We start from the raw sequence: 20,893 nt of genomic DNA on the forward strand, positions 1-20,893 counted from the left end.
ACCAGCTAGTTATACCTGTGGAGGGCGTTCTGTAGAAATTAGTATGGGGGGGGTACCAGCTAGTTATACCTGTGGAGGGCGTTCTGTAGAAATTAGTATGGGGGGGTACCAGCTAGTTATACCTGTGGAGGGCGTTCTGTAGAAATTTGTATGGGGGGGAGGTACCAGCTAGTTATACCTGTGGAGGGCGTTCTGTAGAAATTAGTATGGGGGGGAGGGGTGTGTGTGTGTGTAATTTCATGGTGTGACTAGCAGTGTGTCATAACACTCCTGTTCTGTCTCAGAAGTTGATTGGGTAGGCTGAATGTCTGCTTCCTGCCCAAGGTAATGACTATCCAAAGGTTGCTGCCAGGCTGCTGCCAGGTTGATGGCAGGGTGCTGCCTGACTACAGGATGCAGGAGAGCAGAATTTCTAGTCCCCCCAAGTTTTCTGTATTTCATGTTATTGTTAATTTGGAAATCTGTTACAAAAGATTACTATGCATGATAGAGATACACATTGGATGTGATCCTTTAGACATGTAAACAAGGGTTGAAATTATTATGTTTTAGTCAAATATTAGATCTGTTTGTGCTTCTTGCGGTCAATCTGCAGTCTACAAATGATTTGTAATTATGTTCTGGCCCCCTGACCATCATCCCGAGGCTGAATCTGGTTGATGATGTCTGTTCTAGTGTGTCTCTAAAATGGCAGAAATCATCTACATAGAAAAGAAAGAGTAGAATGGATATCAATGGGATTTTTTTCCACTACAAGACCATGGTATTGGCCTACCGAGCAGTAAGAGGAACTGCCCCTCCCTACCGTCAGGCTATGCTCAACACCCTACACCCCAACCTAAGCACTCTGTTCTGCCAGCCCTGCAGGAGGGCAGCTCCCGCTTAGCCCAGTCCATGCTCTTCTCTGTCCTGGCACAGCAATGGTGGAACCAGCTTCCCCCTGAAGCCAAGGCAGCAGAGTCCCTGCCCATCTTCCGAAAACATCTAAAACTACACCTCTTCAAGGAGTATCTTAAATAATCACCACCCAATCGTGAACTAACACTCACACTTGACTTTTTCCCTCTTACCAGCGCTAACTTTGCTGATAGCTACTTTATTGAGGGAAAATGTACATACTATGTCTGATGTGTGGTATGTCCCACCTAGCTGTCTTAAGATGAATGCACTAACTGTAAGTCGCTCTGGATAAGAACATCTGCTAAATGATTAAAAAGTAAAAATGACAGTGGTATTCCCATTATAATGGATCAACAGAAGTTGCCATTCATTGTTCCACGTATGTGAAATACACTGAACTCTGAGAGATGAATGTGAAAAGCTTTGACATGGGAAGATACTGTACCTTGCAATACCTTCGTTTGGAATTGACCCAATATTCTTCGTAAATATGAAAGAAAGAAGTGGGTCTCAGTAAGGATAGTTAATAATCGAACCGATGCTAGCTCGCCTCTCCCTTGCCACACCATTCCTCTGGAAACCATGACAGCGAGGTTAATGTTTACACAAGCCTTCTTTGTTGGGGAGCCACATACAAGACATTGGACATTTCTATCTCTGGTAGTCAATGTTTTCTGGGCTGAGGTGTGCAGGTTCCTCCTTTGCCTGTACAGGCAACATAAGGCCACACTCTTAGAGGTAGTGGATGTAGTGGTGTCAGAAAGGTGAGCTGTCTGACGCCTAACCATTGATTGGGTGGGTGGGACTGCCTGGGCTGCTTTTGTAAGGACCGGGGCTAAGGTTTCACTCAGGTAACAGTGTACTTGAATTTGAGAAGTCAGAATAACGTTAGATAACGCAGGACACAGGATTGAACAGTGAAGTACACAGAGGGGTGAAAACATCATTGTTTGTAGGGTCTTGTCTTTCAAGCCTGTAGAAACCTGGTAAGCCCAGGAGGCTGTCAGGTAGACCCAGGAGGCTGTCAGGTAGACCCAGGAGGCTGTCAGGTAGACCCAGGAGGCTGTCAGGTAGACCCAACGCCTACAACGGGTCACTAATTACAACTTATGAGAAAAGTTCACTCTAATTATTAACTCTTTATGAACACATACTGAGATATGTAACTGCATTCAGACATTTAAATACTTTTGAATGGGAGAACTTAGGAAATGTCTATAAATTTAAACATTTGCCGAAGAACCTAAAAGGTATAGAGGGGATAAAAAGATGCAGGACAACACAACACATTTGTTCTCTGTACACAGTTCATTTAAGACAGCTTTCCACTCCTGTCACTGATCCTATGAACACTACCCTTGCAGTGCCTCTCTCTCTCTCTCTCTCTCTCTCTCTCTCTCTCTCTCTCTCTCTCTCTCTCTCTCTCCATTCCACACTCTCTCTCCCTCTCTCTCTCCCTCTCTCTCTCTCTCCCTCTCTCCCTCTCTCTCTCCACTCTCTCTCTCCACTCTCTCTCTCTCTCTCTCTCTCTCTCTCTCTCAACTCCCTCTCAATTCAATTCAATTCAATTGAAGGGCTTTATTGGCATGGGAAACATGTGTTAAGATTGCCAAAGCAAGTGAGGTAGATAATATATAAAGTGAATATATAAAGTGAAATAAACAATAAAAATGAACAGTAAACATTACACATACAGAAGTTTCAAAACAATAAAGACATTACAAATGTCATATTATATATATACAGTGTTTTAACAATTTACAAATGGTAAAGGACACAAGATAAAATAAATAAGCATAAATATGGGTTGTATTTACAATGGTGTGTGTTCTTCACTGGTTGCCCTTTTCTCGTGGCAACATGTCACAAATCTTGCTGCTGTGATGGCACACTGTGGAATTTCACCCAGTAGAGGGAGTTTATCAAAATTGGATTTGTTTTCAAATTCTTTGTGGATCTGTGTAATCTGAGGGAAATATGTCTCTCTAATATGGTCATACATTGGGCAGGAGGTTAGGAAGTGCAGCTCAGTTTCCACCTCATTTTGTGGGCAGTGAGCACATAGCCTGTCTTCTCTTGAGAGCCATGTCTGCCTACGGCGGCCTTTCTCAATAGCAAGGCTATGCTCACTGAGTCTGTACATAGTCAAAGCTTTCCTTAATTTTGGGTCAGTCACAGTGGTCAGGTATTCTGCCGCTGTGTACTCTCTGTGTAGGGCCAAATAGCATTCTAGTTTGCTCTGTTTTTTTGTTAATTCTTTCCAATGTGTCAAGTAATTATCTTTTTGTTTTCTCATGATTTGGTTGGGTCTAATTGTGCTGCTGCCTCTCTCTTTCTCTCTCTCTCCATTCTCTCTCTCTCTCCCTCTCTCTCTCTCCACTCCCTATCTCTTTCTCTCTCTCTCTCTCTCTCTCTCTCTCTCTCTCTCTCTCTCTCTCTCTCTCTCTCTCTCTCTCTCTCCACTCTCTCTCTCTCTCCACTCCCTCTCTCCCTTTCTGTCCTATCACCTCTCTCCTATCACCTCTCCTTCTCCCGTTCCCTTCATTTGCAGATGGCAGTGTAGTGAGGTGGCTGAGGACCAGTATGTGTGTGAGTGCGTGGAAGGACACATCCTCCCCTTGGAGAGAAAGAGAAAACAGAGAAAGAGAGAGAGAGGAAGAAGAAGCAGCTGCTCTCCAGTAACAGGGTAAGACAATTCCACCCGACTGAACTTGACTCTTACTGTAAATGATCTCGAAACCACCCACACACAGTTGTATCTGTTGATAAAAATGATAATTGATAAGATAATTTGCAACATATGATCTTCCAGGGTGTTGTACAGCATTTCAACTGTTTCTTGTTCCATAACCTTTGAACTTCTAACTACAGTGTGTTGAGCACGAGTTCTGCATTCCTAAATGGGATTAACCGATAAGAATCAAATCGTGTCTGACGACCTAAACAATAACAACTGTTATGATCTTGAGAGTTTTTTTCCAGGTAAAAAAGGACGTGCTAGGGTTTTGAAAACTCCAGATTCTGTGTGATTACTCCACTGCCAAACCAGAAGCCTACAGATAGGCTTCAACCTGATTCTGTAAAAACAACACTCTGCACTCATCCAGCAAGAAGGATGATTGCCATTGCAGTGTTTGTCTTTCCTAAGTTATCCTTCATTGTCATCTAATAAAACTGCCTTTGGTAAACAACACTGCTCTGTATGTAAAGCATAATGCTGGTTGTGAACAGGACCAGAGTAATCGCTGATCATTCACTAGACAATCAGATTTCATAACGGCTATTTGGTTAAAATACCTTTATTAAAGGGAGAGCACAAAATCATTGAGTTCCGGTTCATATGGCTTTAGTCTAGTACCCAGAGATAGATTATCGGGGGTCGCTCTCTACCTCAGAACCTCCATTATCAACAGGTAATATTCCATGTGTTCACTGCACTGCTGTGATGTGTGGAGACTTGCTGAAAGTGTCAGGTCCCCTGGGCTTGTGTTGTTTGGCTCGCTGAGGAGTCCCTTGGCTCTCATTGTGCAGTGCTGTTACGTAGGACTTATCAGTCACACTTCCTCTTTAGAGGATTTTTCCAGGGAGGGACCATGTTGGTACCTGGTTTCTATTTACTTCCATGGTAAGTAAGCAGCAGTGGGGGCTGCTGAGGGGAGGATGGCTCATAATAATGGCTGGAACGGAGCAAATGGAATGGTATCCAACACATAGAAACCATGTGTTTGGTGTATTTGATACCATTCCAACCCTTCCACTCCAGCCATTACCACAATCTCGTCCTCCCCAGGTAAGGTGCCACCAGCCTCCTGAGGTAAGCAGGTCATAAAATGTTAAGATATTCTATACTTTGAACTTTTTAAATAATTTACATAAATGTATGTATTTCTTTGTTTATTGTTCTTTAGACATTCAGGTGTATTTTCACAGCCATTTCCAGTTAATAATTCACTCATTGCCTACAGCTGAAATCTATTTCTATTCAAATGGCCGGATTCATTTCCACTCCGGAAACATTTAAACAGATCATTGTATTGTATGCATGGCGCTGTAAAACGTAGATGGTTTCCTCTTATCTATACAGTAGCTCAGCTGTGGGGTTCCATTATAGCCTTGGGGGAACAACCGGCCATGCGGACGTCACTACAGGCACTCGAGGACCTGAGGTGTCGCAGCCGCAGGTGTGTGTGTGTGAGGTCTAAAAGGTTACACAAGTTCATCATCTCATTAAACAGTAATATACAGGCTTATCCTCGCCAGATCCACAGATAGAGAGAGCCATGGAGAGCCAGCCATCATATACAGTCTCTTGGCTTGATTTAGAATCTCAATAGACACCATGTTGACACTAAAAGTTACATCTGAGACATTGACACTTCTAGTTACAATGCAAATTAGAATGTTTTAATCATGGAACGTTTGGTGCCAACAAGGAGGATAGTTAGCTGAACTCTATAGGCTCTTCTACCACAGAGTGCATACATAGTATACAGATGCCGTATCTTAATTTGAGCCAGATAAAACAGAATGAATATAATCCTGCAGCAACAGGAAATGTGAATTGTTATGTGGATTATAATTAATGGACATGTTTTTTAGGGGTTGATACATTTATCATTAGGGCAAATCAGGTCTGACATTTTAAAGTGGAAATTACCATTCCTTCAACAACAGGATGATCAAATGAAGATACTGCATCTGTACTGTGCTGTTTGTAGCCAGCTGGATCAGGACTGGCCAGCCAGCTTCAGTGATATCCTGTAGCTGCAGGATAGGATTTCACCAGAGACAGTACCCCTGCTGTTCCCTATTGTTGGGTTTGTTCTCTGCAGATATCCATTCTGCTGGGCACCAGGGTTCAAGGTTCAAGGCCTGGTTGCTGTGTGTGGTTCAGTAGTTGGGTTGCTCAGTGAGCTGCACCGACCTTTAGTCTTCTACTATGCTGGGAGATTATGCTCCAGTTGACAGCTAGTTGCAGAGCAGGGTTGCTGTATTAGACTGGGTTGCTGTATTAGACAGGGTTGCTGTATTAGACTGGGTTGTTGTATTAGACTGGGTTGTTGTATTAGACAGGGTTGCTGTATTAGACTGGGTTGCTATATTAGACAGGGTTGTTGTATTAGACTGGGTTGTTGTATTAGACTGGGTTGTTGTATTAGACTGGGTTGTTGTATTAGACTGGGTTGTTGTATTAGACTGGGTTGTTGTATTAGACAGGGTTGCTGTATTAGACTGGGTTGTTGTATTAGACAGGGTTGTTGTATTAGACTGGGTTGTTGTATTAGACTGGGTTGCTGTATTAGACAGGGTTGCTGTATTAGACTGGGTTGTTGTATTAGACAGGGTTGCTGTATTAGACAGGGTTGCTGTATTAGACAGGGTTGCTATATTAGACAGGGTTGTTGTATTAGACAGGGTTGTTGTATTAGACTGGGTTGTTGTATTAGACTGGGTTGTTGTATTAGACTGGGTTGTTGTATTAGACTGGGTTGTTGTATTAGACAGGGTTGCTGTATTAGACAGGGTTGCTGTATTAGACAGGGTTGCTGTATTAGACAGGGTTGCTGTATTAGACAGGGTTGCTGCATGTGGTTTGGTGGCTGGGTTCAGTGCACTAACCCAGTCTTCTCCCTGAGTTCTCCCTGCTTGTATACGCCTTGGAGAAAGTTGGATTGGGGGAGTTTGGGCGTCTTTAGAACTCTGGTGAACCTCTGGTTGTCTTCTTTCAGACATTGTGTGAAGGAGCTGTGCGTGTGTATGTATGTATGTATGTATGTGTGTATGTGTGTATGTGTGTATGTGTGTGTGTTTGTGTGTTTGTGTGTGTGTGTGTGTGTGTGTGTGTGTGTGTGTGTGTGTGTGTGTGTGTGTGTGTGTGTGTGTGTGTGTGTGTGTGTGTGTGTGTGTGTGTGTGTGTGTGTGTGTGTGTGTGTAAGCATTATGAGTCTGGGAAAGGTTGAACTCAGGTCGTGTTTAATTTGTCTCCTTGTTATTTAATGTCACATCACGTCACCAGTGGACTGCTAGGCAACTCCTATTCAGGTCCAGGCACAAAGTCAACACAGGAGCTGAAAGCCTCTTGTCTGGTCCGCTTGCTCTAATCAAACGCTCCATGATATCTGCTGAAAGAGAAATACTTTTGAAACTAATTGGAACTGCTGACACAATAATCACTGAACTGGCAAACTTGACTTGAGAAAATCTTACATCAAATGAAAAGCGCTTATTTATTAACTATAAATAACTAGAACAATGACAATAGCAAAGCTAATATCTAACGCCTGACAAAAAGTAGACCATTTATCAGGTTTGTTAGGTTTCATAAACATTGCTTTAGTTTAGAGGTGTTAACAGCTCGTTCAAGGAAAAGAGTGTGTGAAACTATTTATTATCAATGAAGTAATTTACTGGTATTGTCGGCTGGATAATCGAATGTGCTATTATGAATGATTAAATAAATAAATACATGTTATTAAAAAACGACAACTCCAAAATCTGTTGACAAACTTTAATATTAATATATATACTTATATTTAATGGTTTTCAGTATTTTTGACAGTAGTGCAGGAAATGTAGAGGGAGACAGCTAGTAAGAGCATAGACAGAGGGGGCTGAGACAGGACTCCAACCCACATCACCAGGGGGTATAGACAGAGGGGGCTGAGACAGGACTCCAACCTACATCACCAGGGGGTATAGACAGAGGGGGCTGAGACAGGTCTCCAACCTACATCATCAGGGGGTATAGACAGAGGGGGCTGAGACAGGACTCCAACCCACATCACCAGGGGGCATAGACAGAGGAGGCTGAGACAGGGCTCCAACCCACATCACCAGGGGGTATAGACAGAGGGGGCTGAGACAGGGCTCCAACCTACATCACATGGGGGCATAGACAGAGGGTGGCTGAGACAGGGCTCCAACCCACATCACCAGGGGTTATAGACAGAGGGGGCTGAGACAGGGCTCCAACCCACATCACCAGGGAGGTATAGACAGAGAGTGACTGAGACAGGGCTCCAACCCACATCACCAGGGGGTATAGACAGAGGGGGCTGAGACAGGGCTCCAACCCACATCACCAGGGGGTATAGACAGAGGGGGCTGAGACAGGGCTCCAACCCACATCACCAGGGAGGTATAGACAGAGGGTGGCTGAGACAGGGCTCCAACCCACATCACCAGGGGGTATAGACAGAGGGGGCTGAGACAGGGCTCCAACCCACACCACCAGGGGGGTATAGACAGAGGGTGGCTGAGACAGGGCTCCAACCTACATCACCAGGAGTTATAGACAGAGGGTGGCTGAGACAGGGCTCCAACCCACATCACCAGGTGGTATAGACAGAGGGTGGCTGAGACAGGGCTCCAACCCACATCACCAGGGGGTATAGACAGAGGGGGCTGAGACAGGGCTCCAACCTACATCACCAGGGGGTATAGACAGAGGGGGCTGAGACAGGGCTCCAACCTACATCACCAGGGGGTATAGACAGAGGGGGCTGAGACAGGGCCCCAACCTACATCACCAGGGGGTATAGACAGATGGGGCTGAGACAGGGCTCCAACCTACATCACCAGGGGGCATAGACAGAGGGGGCTGAGACAGGGCTCCAACCTACATCACCAGGGGGTATAGACAGAGGGGGCTGAGACAGGGCTCCAACCTACATCACCAGGGGGTATAGACAGAGGGGGCTGAGACAGGGCTCCAACCTACATCACCAGGGAGGGATAGACAGAGGGTGGTTGAGACAGGGCTCCAACCTACATCACCAGGGGGGTATAGACAGAGGGGGCTGAGACAGGGCTCCAACCCACGTCACCAGGGGGGTATAGACAGAGGGTGGCTGAGACAGGGCTCCAACCCACATCACCAGGGGGGTATAGACAGAGGGTGGCTGAGACAGGGCTCCAACCCACATCACCAGGGGTTATAGACAGAGGGGGCTGAGACAGGGCTCCAACCCACATCACCAGGTGGTATAGACAGAGGGTGGCTGAGACAGGGCTCCAACCTACATCACCAGGGGGTATAGACAGAGGGGGCTGAGACAGGGCTCCAACCCACATCACCAGGTGGTATAGACAGAGGGTGGCTGAGACAGGGCTCCAACCTACATCACCAGGGGGTATAGACAGAGGGGGCTGAGACAGGGCTCCAACCCACATCACCAGGGGGCATAGAAAGAGGGTGGCTGAGACAAGGCTCCAACCCACATCACCAGGGGGTATAGACAGAGGGGGCTGAGACAGGGCTCCAACCCACATCACCAAGGAAGCATAGACAGAGGGGGCTGAGACAGGGCTCCAACCCACATCACCAGGGAGGTATAGACAGAGAGTGACTGAGACAGGGCTCCAACCCACATCACCAGGGGGTATAGACAGAGGGGGCTGAGACAGGGCTCCAACCCACATCACCAGGGGTTATAGACAGAGGGGGCTGAGACAGGGCTCCAACCCACATCACCAGGTGGTATAGACAGAGGGTGGCTGAGACAGGGCTCCAACCTACATCACCAGGGGGTATAGACAGAGGGGGCTGAGACAGGGCTCCAACCCACATCACCAGGGGGCATAGAAAGAGGGTGGCTGAGACAAGGCTCCAACCCACATCACCAGGGGGTATAGACAGAGGGGGCTGAGACAGGGCTCCAACCCACATCACCAAGGAGGCATAGACAGAGGGGGCTGAGACAGGGCTCCAACCCACATCACCAGGGAGGTATAGACAGAGAGTGACTGAGACAGGGCTCCAACCCACATCACCAGGGGGTATAGACAGATGGGGCTGAGACAGGGCTCCAACCCACATCACCAGGGGGGTATAGAGAGGTATATTTAGCAGTGTCTGCACAGTACCAATACTCAGGCAGTAAGTCTGAGGCCAGTCCTGAAAGCACACTTTGTCCAGGGAGGGAGTGGTGTGATTCCAAACTACAACATTTTCAGACAAGATAGAACTGCCAAAGGGGGCGGTGTTGCAATCTACTGCAAAGATAGCCTGCAGAGTTCTGTCCTACTATCCAGGTCTGTACCCAAACAATTTGAACTTCTACTTTTAAAAATCCACCTCTCTAAAAACAAGTCTCTCACCGTTGCCGCCTGCTATAGACCACCCTCTGCCCCCAGCTGTGCTCTGGACACCATATGTGAACTGATTGCCCCCCATCTATCTTCAGAGTTCGTGCTGCTAGGCGACCTAAACTGGAACATGCTTAACACCCCAGCCATCCTACAATCTAAACTTGATGCCCTCAATCTCACACAAATAATCAATGAACCTACCAGGTACCTCCCCAAAACCTTAAACACGGGCACCCTCATAGATATCATCCTAACCAACTTCCCCTCTAAATACACCTCTGCTGTCTTCAACCAAGATCTCAGCGATCACTGCCTCATTGCCTGCATCCGTAATGGGTCAGCGGTCAAACGACCTCCACTCATCACTGTAAAACGCTCCCTGAAACACTTCTGCGAGCAGGCCTTTCTAATCGACCTGGCCGGGGTATCCTGGAAGGATATTGATCTCATCCCGTCAGTAGAGGATGCCTGGATATTTTTTATAAATGCCTTCCTAACCATCTTAAATAAACATGCCCCATTTAAGAAATTTAGAACCAGGAACAGATATAGCCCTTGGTTCTCCCCAGACCTGACTGCCCTTAACCAACACAAAAACATCCTATGGCGTTCTGCATTAGCATCGAACAGCCCCCGTGATATGCAGCTGTTCAGGGAAGCTAGAAATCATTATACACAGGCAGTTAGAAAAGCCAAGGCTAGCTTTTTCAAGCAGAAATTTGCTTCCTGCAACACTAACTCAAAAAAGTTCTGGGACACTGTAAAGTCCATGGAGAATAAGAACACCTCCTCCCAGCTGCCCACTGCACTGAAGATAGGAAACACTGTCACCACTGATAAATCCACCATAATTGAGAATTTCAATAAGCATTTTTCTACGGCTGGCCATGCTTTCCACCTGGCTACTCCTACCCCGGACAACAGCACTGCACCCCCAACAGCAACTCGCCCAAGCCTTCCCCATTTCTCCTTCTCCCAAATCCATTCAGCTGATGTTCTGAAAGAGCTGCAAAATCTGGACCCCTACAAATCAGCCGGGCTAGACAATCTGGACCCGTTCTTTCTAAAATTATCTGCCGAAATTGTTGCCACCCCTATCACTAGCCTGTTCAACCTCTCTTTCGTGTCGTCTGAGATTCCCAAAGATTGGAAAGCAGCTGCGGTCATCCCCCTCTTCAAAGGGGGGGACACTCTTGACCCAAACTGCTACAGACCTATATCTATCCTACCGTGCCTTTCTAAGGTCTTCGAAAGCCAAGTCAACCAACAGATTACCGACCATTTCGAATCTCACCATACCTTCTCTGCTATGCAATCCGGTTTCAGAGCTGGTCATGGGTGCACCTCAGCCACGCTCAAGGTCCTAAACGATATCTTAACTGCCATCGATAAGAAACATTACTGTGCAGCCGTATTCATTGATCTGGCCAAGGCTTTCGACTCTGTCAATCACCATATCCTCATCGGCAGACTCGACAGCCTTGGTTTCTCAAATGATTGCCTCGCCTGGTTCACCAACTACTTCTCTGATAGAGTTCAGTGTGTCAAATCGGAGGGTCTGCTGTCCGGACCTCTGGCAGTCTCTATGGGGGTGCCACAGGGTTCAATTCTTGGACCGACTCTCTTCTCTGTATACATCAATGAGGTCGCTCTTGCTGCTGGTGAGTCCCTGATCCACCTCTACGCAGACGACACCATTCTGTATACTTCCGGCCCTTCTTTGGACACTGTGTTAACAACCCTCCAGGCAAGCTTCAATGCCATACAACTCTCCTTCCGTGGCCTCCAATTGCTCTTAAATACAAGTAAAACTAAATGCATGCTCTTCAACCGATCGCTACCTGCACCTACCCGCCTGTCCAACATCACTACTCTGGACGGCTCTGACTTAGAATACGTGGACAACTACAAATACTTAGGTGTCTGGTTAGACTGTAAACTCTCCTTCCAGACCCATATCAAACATCTCCAATCCAAAGTTAAATCTAGAATTGGCTTCCTATTTCGCAACAAAGCATCCTTCACTCATGCTGCCAAACATACCCTTGTAAAACTGACCATCCTACCAATCCTCGACTTTGGCGATGTCATTTACAAAATAGCCTCCAATACCCTACTCAACAAATTGGATGCAGTCTATCACAGTGCAATCCGTTTTATCACCAAAGCCCCATATACTACCCACCATTGCGATCTGTACGCTCTCGTTGGCTGGCCCTCGCTTCATACTCGTCGCCAAACCCACTGGCTCCATGTCATCTACAAGACCCTGCTAGGTAAAGTCCCCCCTTATCTCAGCTCGCTGGTCACCATAGCATCTCCCACCTGTAGCACACGCTCCAGCAGGTATATCTCTCTAGTCACCCCCAAAACCAATTCTTTCTTTGGCCGCCTCTCCTTCCAGTTCTCATCTGCCAATGACTGGAACGAACTACAAAAATCTCTGAAACTGGAAACACTTATCTCCCTCACTAGCTTTAAGCACCAACCGTCAGAGCAGCTCACAGATTACTGCACCTGTACATAGCCCACCTATAATTTAGCCCAAACAACTACCTCTTTCCCAACTGTATTTAATTTTAATAAATTTATTTATTTTGCTCCTTTGCACCCCATTATTTTTTTATTTCTACTTTGCACATTCTTCCATTGCAAAACTACCATTCCAGTATTTTACTTGCTATATTGTATTTACTTTGCCATCATGGCCTTTTTTGCCTTTACCTCCCTTCTCACCTCATTTGCTCACATTGTATATAGACTTGTTTATACTGCATTATTGACTGTATGTTTGTTTTTACTCCATGTGTAACTCTGTGTCGTTTTATCTGTCGAACTGCTTTGCTTTATCTTGGCCAGGTCGCAATTGTAAATGAGAACTTGTTCTCAACTTGCCTACCTGGTTAAATAAAGGTAAATAAATAAATAAATAATAGAGGTGAGCTGTAACCTGCAGTCTACTGGCTCCTGAATGGCTCACAGGAAGAGCCATTGTTCAAACAGAACCCTCAGGCGTTGCTAAATACTGGTTTTTGTCTTGCCCTGTCTCTCTTCCTAGGTAAGAGCAGCTAACTCCAGTCTCCTGTCATGGATACTAACACTGGGGAAGTGGAGGACTCAGGAGAAGAGCTTACAGGTAGAACACCTGTCTACTTTCTCTTTAAATGATTGACATGCCTAAACCAATGTAAACAGACATACGTAGCTGGCAAATCATTCACTCCCAATGCACCATTCATATACAGTGCATTATGCAATGCAAACAGGAATGAACTTCACAGCAAAAATCTCATGTCTGACTCTGCAAACAAACCAAATGTAGGACAGTAACTTCGTGGTGGTTTCAGGGAGGAAGAAGTCTCGGTTCAAGCTGCTGAAGAGTCGTCTGTTTGGCCGTCTGAAGAGGAAGGAGACTGAAGGACTGATGAAGCAGAGCCAGTCCGCCAGTGATGTCACTGCTGATGTCATAGCTCCGGGGGACATCAACTCAGAGGATGACTGTTTGTAAGCATCTGACCTCTTTCACTCAATGGAAATAGTAGCATATCAGTTGATCAAGTTATCAAGTTTAAGTAGCATGTCCACTGGGAAATACTGTATGTATGTAGTAAACATATTTTGACCTGTGTCACTTACAGGGGCGGTCCAAATACACTGGGGTCCAGAGCTCTGTCACATGACAGCATCTTCCTGGCTGACCAATCACAGAGCTCCTCTGAGCTGACGAGGGTTCTGTCTCAGGAGAACGTACACGGCAGGATACAAGAACTGCAGGTGAATCTGTAGGTGGGAGGGTCCTTATAGTCTAATCTACTGTTGTGATTGGTCCAGGAGTGTGCTCATCACACATGCACTGTTTCTGATTGGGCAGCTGAAACTGCAGCGGCAGAACATGTGTCTGGGCCCTCCCCCCTTGCTGATCCCTGGAAAGAGAATGGAAGATTCTGGAGCCACCTCTGAGGATGATGGTTTACCCCAGAGCCCTCCAGAGATCTTGTTCCATGACCGAACAGCACAGGGGCCTTCCTACAAGGTGAATGGGGCTGATCACATATACTGCACACACATAGATACAATTGATCTAACTTGTATTTATCCTGGATAGTCTCATTGAGATAACATCTATTTTTAGAGAATAAACCTTGCTGTAGTCAGTAGAGTCTGTTGGTACATTTGCAAGCAAAACACAATGTAATCATCACCATTATCATTATCATTCTTCATTACTCTTCCACCACCTTGTGTGACTGACTGATTGACACCTCTTCCTCCATTCCATCCCCAGTTCCCTGACACTCACAGGCACCATAGCTCTCTGAGTTTAGCAGGGACAGGAAGTGAGGAGGAGGAGCAGGTGATGCAACTTCCTGTCTGCATTACACCACATCCCACATTCACATACTGATCATCCTAACAACATTTACCGAAAACATGTTTGTTGGGTCCATTTCAGTTGTTAATGTGCTTTTCTACTTTCTCAGTGCCTCTCCCAGCCCTCCTCCCGTCCTCTCTCCCCGAATCCTGCTTCCCCCTGTGATCCAGAGCCCTCCCCTGCAGTGGACTTTACCAGCCCAGCCCAGTACACTCCTAACCTGGACAGCTCTGCCGCCCGTCACCGCATGTCTGTTAAACCCAGGAACCAGAGGGCCAGCGCCAAGGGAAGGAAAGGTCCCCTGGTAAGATCTCACTGTGTAGTGTAACATCAAAACACCACATAGTGGGTACTGGGCAGCATTCAATCTCGAATACCTTCATTACAGTGTAAATATAAGACCATGGTTTAACAGGCTGTTTTTCTTGTCTGTGTCATTACTAGAGAGCAAGCAGACTTGGCTCAGAGAGCCTGAGTGACCTGGACCCAGACCAGCCCCTGTCTGAGAGGGAGGAAGAGCAGGATGGAACGGAGGACGAGGACAGAGAGGAAGAGGAGGAGAGGGAGAGACCGTTCTCTTCATCTCCAAAAGACTCTGAGGAGAAGCCCTGGCAGTCAGTACCCCCTGGTGGTCAGAAAGAGGTATTACAGAGACAAGAGTCCTCCGAGACAGAGGGACGTGTCACCACCAACCCTCTCTACCTCCAGGCTATGACCTCTCCTCTATCAGAACCCATGACCAAGACCTCTATCCTGGAGACCCCGAGCCTGTCCACTCCCCCTTCAGCAGCAGTGGAGGAGCCACAGAAGCCCCCGGAACCTATCCGGGTCAAACGCCCAAGAACTCTCATCCAGGATAATTCAGACCAGAGAAGTCGGCCTGGGTCTACATCTGAAAAGACCCTCTCCAGGCCTCTCAGTCCTGTCTATGGATCAGACTCCACCACAAATCAACTTCCCTCAAAAGAGAAGCCAGAGGAGAATATGACCCCAGCCACCTCTAACAAGGGAGACAGGTTGAGCAGAAACACACAGGGTGTGAGCCTAGCAGACACCAGCAGCTCTACACACCACTCTGCTCTACCTACCCCTGCCCCTCACATTATAAGACAAACACAGAGACCTGCTTCTGAGAGAGTGTCTGTCAAAGAGACTACAGCAGTCCCACTGTCAGGCGTTAATGAAGAAACCTCCAAATTGGACCTGGTGCAGAGGACGACAGGGCCACCTACTGGCCATGAAGACACACTGCCTAGAGCAAACAGTTTCTCCACCTCCTCCTTGAGACAGCGTTCCAAGAGTGCCACTGGCAGAGCCCACATAGGGACGAGAAACAAGGAGGTGAATGCAAAAGGAAAAGGAGGGGAGGGTTTGGGGGTCAAGAACCCTCATCAGGAGTCTGTCAGAAGGCAAGAGGTAAAACCAGAGCAGGTCACATTTAAAGGCCTGAAGGAAAACCAACCACAACCCTCGCCTCAGGAGAGAAAAGTACAAACAGAGGTAGAAGTCGTGGAGGAGACAGGACTGAAGGGAGGAGAGAGAAGGGATGGGCAGAGTGAGGGAAATGAGGAGAAGGAGCAGGAGCAGGAGAGGAGCAGTGCTTTCGGAGTGAAGCTGCGCACCACTTCTCAGTCTCTGAAGTATCGCTTGGAAAGGGACCAAGAATTCAGGGTTAAGTGTCATATTGTCTCAACAACTGCAGAACCAGTCAAAGGCGAAATTGGCACAAGTTCAAAGGTCAGGGGTGACTTGGCAAATAAGGCTTCGAGGAAGGGCCCGTCACAAGTGTCTGACTGCCCCCCCTCATACACCCCTGACAGAAACAGACTCAACGAGAACCAAGGTACGTGTGTCCTCTCATCCGTGTGTCCTCTAGAACGTCGTCGATAGTTCAGCAGAGAAATTGAGCCTTGCGTTCAACGTTCTGAGTTGTTGCGGAAATTGACCTACTACGCTGTTTACTTTCTGAATCTACGTCATATCTATATTCTAGTCTATATTGAATAACTATTAACTTGGACTATGCACTAACTGACTTTGCGCTAACAAGGTGTTCTAGCTCACACGGTTGCAGCTATGTCAGTCTACTCAGGGCCCTGTTTCAATAGCATGTACTCACCTCTAGGCACTGTCTTGGTTCTGTCCTTAGATGATGATGATACTGACCTGGTAGTAGATGCCTTTTCAGACCCAGGTAACATATATCCACTGAAACACTGAACACTTCTCTAATAATCATACAATAGTAGTTACAGTATAATGAGCACTTCTGAATCAGTGGGCAATTTCCCCTCCAATCAAAACTGGATCCAGATCTGTATAACAATATGTGCCCTCTGTAATGATTGGGACGGTGAAGCATGTTTTCTTCCTCTGGCTCTATACTCCAAAAGTTAGGATTTGAAATGATACAATGACTATGAGGTTAAAGTGCCGACTGTCAGCTTTAATTTCAGGGTATTTTCATCCATTACAGGTGAACCGTTGAGAAATTACAGCACTTTTTGTATATAGTCCTCCCATTTTAGGTGAGCAAAAGTATTGGGACAAATTCACTTATATGTTTATTTGTGTAGTAAAACGGATAGTATTTGGTCCCATATTCCTAGCATTCAATGACTACATAAATCTCATGACTCTACAAATTTGCTGGATGCTTACATTTGCTGTTTGTTTTGGTTGTTTCAGATAATTTTGTGCCCAATAGAATTGAATGGTAAATAATGTATTGTGTCATTCTTGAGTCACTTTTATTGTAAATAAGAATATAATATGTTTCTAAGCACTTCTACATTAAAGTGGATGCTACCATGATTACTGATAATCCTGAAAATAAGAAAGTTACAGATGCACAAATATCCTACCCCCAAGACATGCTAACCTCACACCATTACATTTTGTGGGGGGGTGTGATATTTGTGCATCTGTAACTTTCTCACTCATCATTATTGATGATTCATTCAGCATTATCCATAGTCATGGTAGCATCCACATTCAATGTAGAAGTGTTTAGAAACATATTCTATTCTTATTTTCAATAAACGTGACTCCAAAATGACTCAACACATTTTTTAACATTCATTTCTATTGGGCACAAACTAATCAGAAACACAACCAAGAAAAGACAGAAAATGTACAAATGTGTAGTCACAAGCTTGATGTAGTCATTGTGTGCTATGAATATGGGACCAAATACTTCACTTCTTACTACTTTAATACATATAAGTGAATTTGTCCCAAATCCTTTGCTTACCTAAAATGGAGGGACTATGTACAAAAACTGCTGTAATTGGGGGGACTATGTACAAAAACTGCTGTAATTGGGGGGACTATGTACAAAAACTGCTGTAATTGGGGGGACTATGTACAAAAACTGCTGTAATTGGGGGGACTATGTACAAAAACTGCTGTAATTGGGGGGACTATGTACAAAAACTGCTGTAATTGGGGGGTCTATGTACAAAAACTGCTGTAATTGGGGGGACTATGTACAAAAACTGCTGTAATTGGGGGGACTATGTACAAAAACTGCTGTAATTGGGGGGTCTATGTACAAAAACTGCTGTAATTTCTAAACGGTTCACCCGATATGGATGAAAATACCCTCAAATTAAAGTCTGTACTTTAACCTCATAGTCATTGTTTGATTTAAAATCCAAGCTTTTGGAGTATAGAGCCAAAAGAAGAAAACATGCCTCACTGTCCAAATGATTACAGGGGCTGTTTGTAATAAGATCTCTGTTTCACCTTGTAGTGGACATTTCCTGTATTACCAAATCATGAGAGCAAACCACACACAAATCAGAGTTATCATAAAGTCCATTTTTAATTATATGAGCTCCATCACAACCCTGTGACTCTCAGATTAATTCAGTGTATATAAATTAATTATCTGAGAGTGCTTACACATTGCAACTGAGATCCTTTATAGCAAAGACACACATAGCCAGACAGCATTGGCTATACATTATCGTTCAGCTTTGTCTCCTAAACTATGTTCTTATCTCGCTCTTGGTACCACTCAGGACCAAAAACAAAACCTCATCTACTAGCATATATCAAATACACCCCCTCCTGGACAAGATCACAGAGAGACAGTGACTGGCACACAGACATTGTGGAGCCACCTATTTGGTTCCCCATTTATCACACCATCCCTTCACATGGTTTAGGAATAGTTTACAAACACATTCACAGGTAAGACTAACCTTTCCCCTCTCTGGGGCCCAATGTAACTTAGCCCTAGCAGGAAAGGGATAACTGCAAACTGCAAACAGTATTATCCAAAAGAAGACATTCTAATGACAAATATCTCACATAAGCATGCAATAAAATGAAGAAAACATCTTATTTAAAAATGTTACCGAAAGAATTCTGATTCTGCCACGACAACCTCAATCATAATATTGCCAATATCGACCAAACCAAATGAACCACAGAATAAATTAGGATGATCTGATTAAATAATGGATTCACAACTCCAGTCCTCAAACATCACAGTATCTTTTAAATAAAGTTTGATTTGATTTAAATAATGTCACCCATTGTTCCCCAGACAAAGGCCCATCCTCCAGACCTGCTCTGGGGCTCCCAAGAGGGGCTGAGACCCCTGGGTCTAATGGGTCAGCTGGATCGGAGCCTGTCTGGATGTCCATGGCCCGGGAAAAGACCAGGAGTCTCCAACAGCATCTCAGTCCAGAGACAGAGGCTGGGACAGGGGGGACAACAACGCCCCAGTACACCACATCACCATGGCCAGCTCCAACCCCAGCCCCACAGCCGAGATTACAACCAACAGCTCAGCCATCAACACAATCTCCATCACAATCACAGCCAAGCACAAAAACAGCCTCGCAAAAACAAACATCACCCCCAGTGGTACAAACACCATCTCAACCAATACCAAGCAGTAGACCAATCCTACAGGGAATGCATCTGACAGCTAAACTCAAAACATTGCCTTCAGATCAGCCTAACACACAAACAGCATCACAACCGACACCACAAGGAACAGCTCAACAGCTGACACAACCGTCCTCCCAACCTCACATGCCAACCAGACCAACTCTACGAGGAGCGTCTGAGAGATCCTCCACGTCTCTGAAGAGAGCTGAGAAGATGCCTGTGGAGAAATGGACAGAAAGAGCGCTCCCGCCTGGGACTATGGTAAATATTTGACTGACCCCCCCCCCCCCCCACTAGGGTCAGACGTTTTTCCTGGTCAGTTCACGTGGTGAGGAAAAACAACTGACTCAACCAGAGTAAGTCTTCATTTTGTAACTAAGATGTAATGTGGCCAGTTTAGTTAGTAATATGTCATCTCTGTATTTTAGGAGGAATCTAGCAATGGTCAAATTGAGATTCACATCTCAAAGCCTGAGATACCTTCTTCATCGTCATCATCGTCATACCGGGGTCAGCCAACCTGGATGGAACTTGCCAAGAGGAAATCTCTGGCCTGGAGTGACAAGACTATGGACTAAGAGAAATGCACGTGGGTGTGTGTGTGTGTGTGTGTGTGTGTGTGTGTGTGTGTGTGTGTGTGTGTGTGTGAGGGAGGGAGGGAGGGAGGTAAAGGGGTTCCTAAAGAGAGTAAGGAGAAAACTGAAATAAAATAATGATTTGTTGCTGACTGTGTTATTTGAACCTACTGGATTCAGAGTTTAAAACCGATTTCCCATTACTGTGCCTTACTCTTCTAACCATTAAATATAAAAAAACGACTTATATTTCACTTATATATCACTTATATTTTACTGCATATAACATCACTAAACCAAGAGGTCTGGACTTTTAAGGCACAAGAGGGCATACTCTTGTCCTGTAACTTGTTGGTTGCTGGTTCAAACTCCGCTTCAGTTTTTTCACTGCTTTTGACATATCACTCCATGCTAGATCCCTTCGAACAACTGTCTCAAAGTGTTGTCTGGAATAAATATACTGTCAATTGTATTCTGACTATTTTGAATTGTGTTCGTTTCAATCAATCATCAATGAGCTATTCTCAACCACAATGGGGCTGCCTCATCAATAGGGCCATTGTGGAAATGGTCAATAACTGCAAATTCCTTGGTGTACACATCTCAGAGAATCTGAAATGGTCTAACCACACGAACACCATAATGAAAAAGGCACGACAGAGATTCTTCAACTTCAGAATGCTGAAGAAATCTGGCATGTCCCCAAGGGCCCTCACAGTGTTCTACAGGAGCACCATCGAGAGCATACTGTCGGGCTACATCACAGCCTGGTACGGCAACTCCACTGAACGCACCATTGGGTGCACACTGCATTCTCTACAGAGCACCTAAACTCTGCAAAAAAAGAAACGTCCTCTCCCTGTCAACTGCATTTATTTTTAGGAAACTTAACGTGTAAATATTTGTATGAACATAACAAGATTCAACAACTGAAACAAACTGAACAAGTTCCACAGACATGTGACTAACAAAAATTGAATAATGTGTCCCTGAACAAGGGGGGGGGTTCAAATCTAAATTAACAGTCAGTATCTGGTGTGGCCACCAGCTG

General features: G+C 45.5%; 1 protein-coding gene across 1 annotated transcript; it reads left to right on the top strand.

The window, feature by feature from the left end:
• The first annotated feature begins 3,502 nt into the window (after window positions 1-3,502).
• On the top strand, window positions 3,503-20,314 carry LOC109882393 (uncharacterized protein KIAA1211-like). Its single transcript, XM_031824173.1, has 11 exons — window positions 3,503-3,586; window positions 13,049-13,126; window positions 13,313-13,494; window positions 13,629-13,764; window positions 13,862-14,023; window positions 14,276-14,344; window positions 14,472-14,666; window positions 14,807-16,205; window positions 16,512-16,556; window positions 18,918-19,528; window positions 19,696-20,314. The coding sequence occupies exons 3-11, from the start codon at window positions 13,415-13,417 to the stop codon at window positions 19,843-19,845; spliced, it is 2,847 nt and encodes a 948-aa protein (XP_031680033.1). The 5' UTR covers window positions 3,503-3,586; window positions 13,049-13,126; window positions 13,313-13,414; the 3' UTR covers window positions 19,846-20,314.
• Window positions 20,315-20,893: the final 579 nt, after the last annotated feature.

Source organism: Oncorhynchus kisutch, linkage group LG5 (assembly GCF_002021735.2).
Source record: "Oncorhynchus kisutch isolate 150728-3 linkage group LG5, Okis_V2, whole genome shotgun sequence".
Taxonomy (NCBI): domain Eukaryota; kingdom Metazoa; phylum Chordata; class Actinopteri; order Salmoniformes; family Salmonidae; genus Oncorhynchus; species Oncorhynchus kisutch.

What these genes read in the sequence shown, in the direction of transcription:
- LOC109882393 (XM_031824173.1), top strand. Translation starts at nt 13,415, where the DNA reads ATGAAGCAGAGCCAGTCCGCCAGTGATGTCACTGCTGATGTCATAGCT. An exon ending in GAAGTGAGGAGGAGGAGCAG is followed by an intron (nt 14,345 to 14,471) that starts GTGATGCAACTT and finishes CTACTTTCTCAG; the next exon opens with TGCCTCTCCCAGCCCTCCTC. An exon ending in CAGACTCAACGAGAACCAAG is followed by an intron (nt 16,206 to 16,511) that starts GTACGTGTGTCC and finishes TTCTGTCCTTAG; the next exon opens with ATGATGATGATACTGACCTG.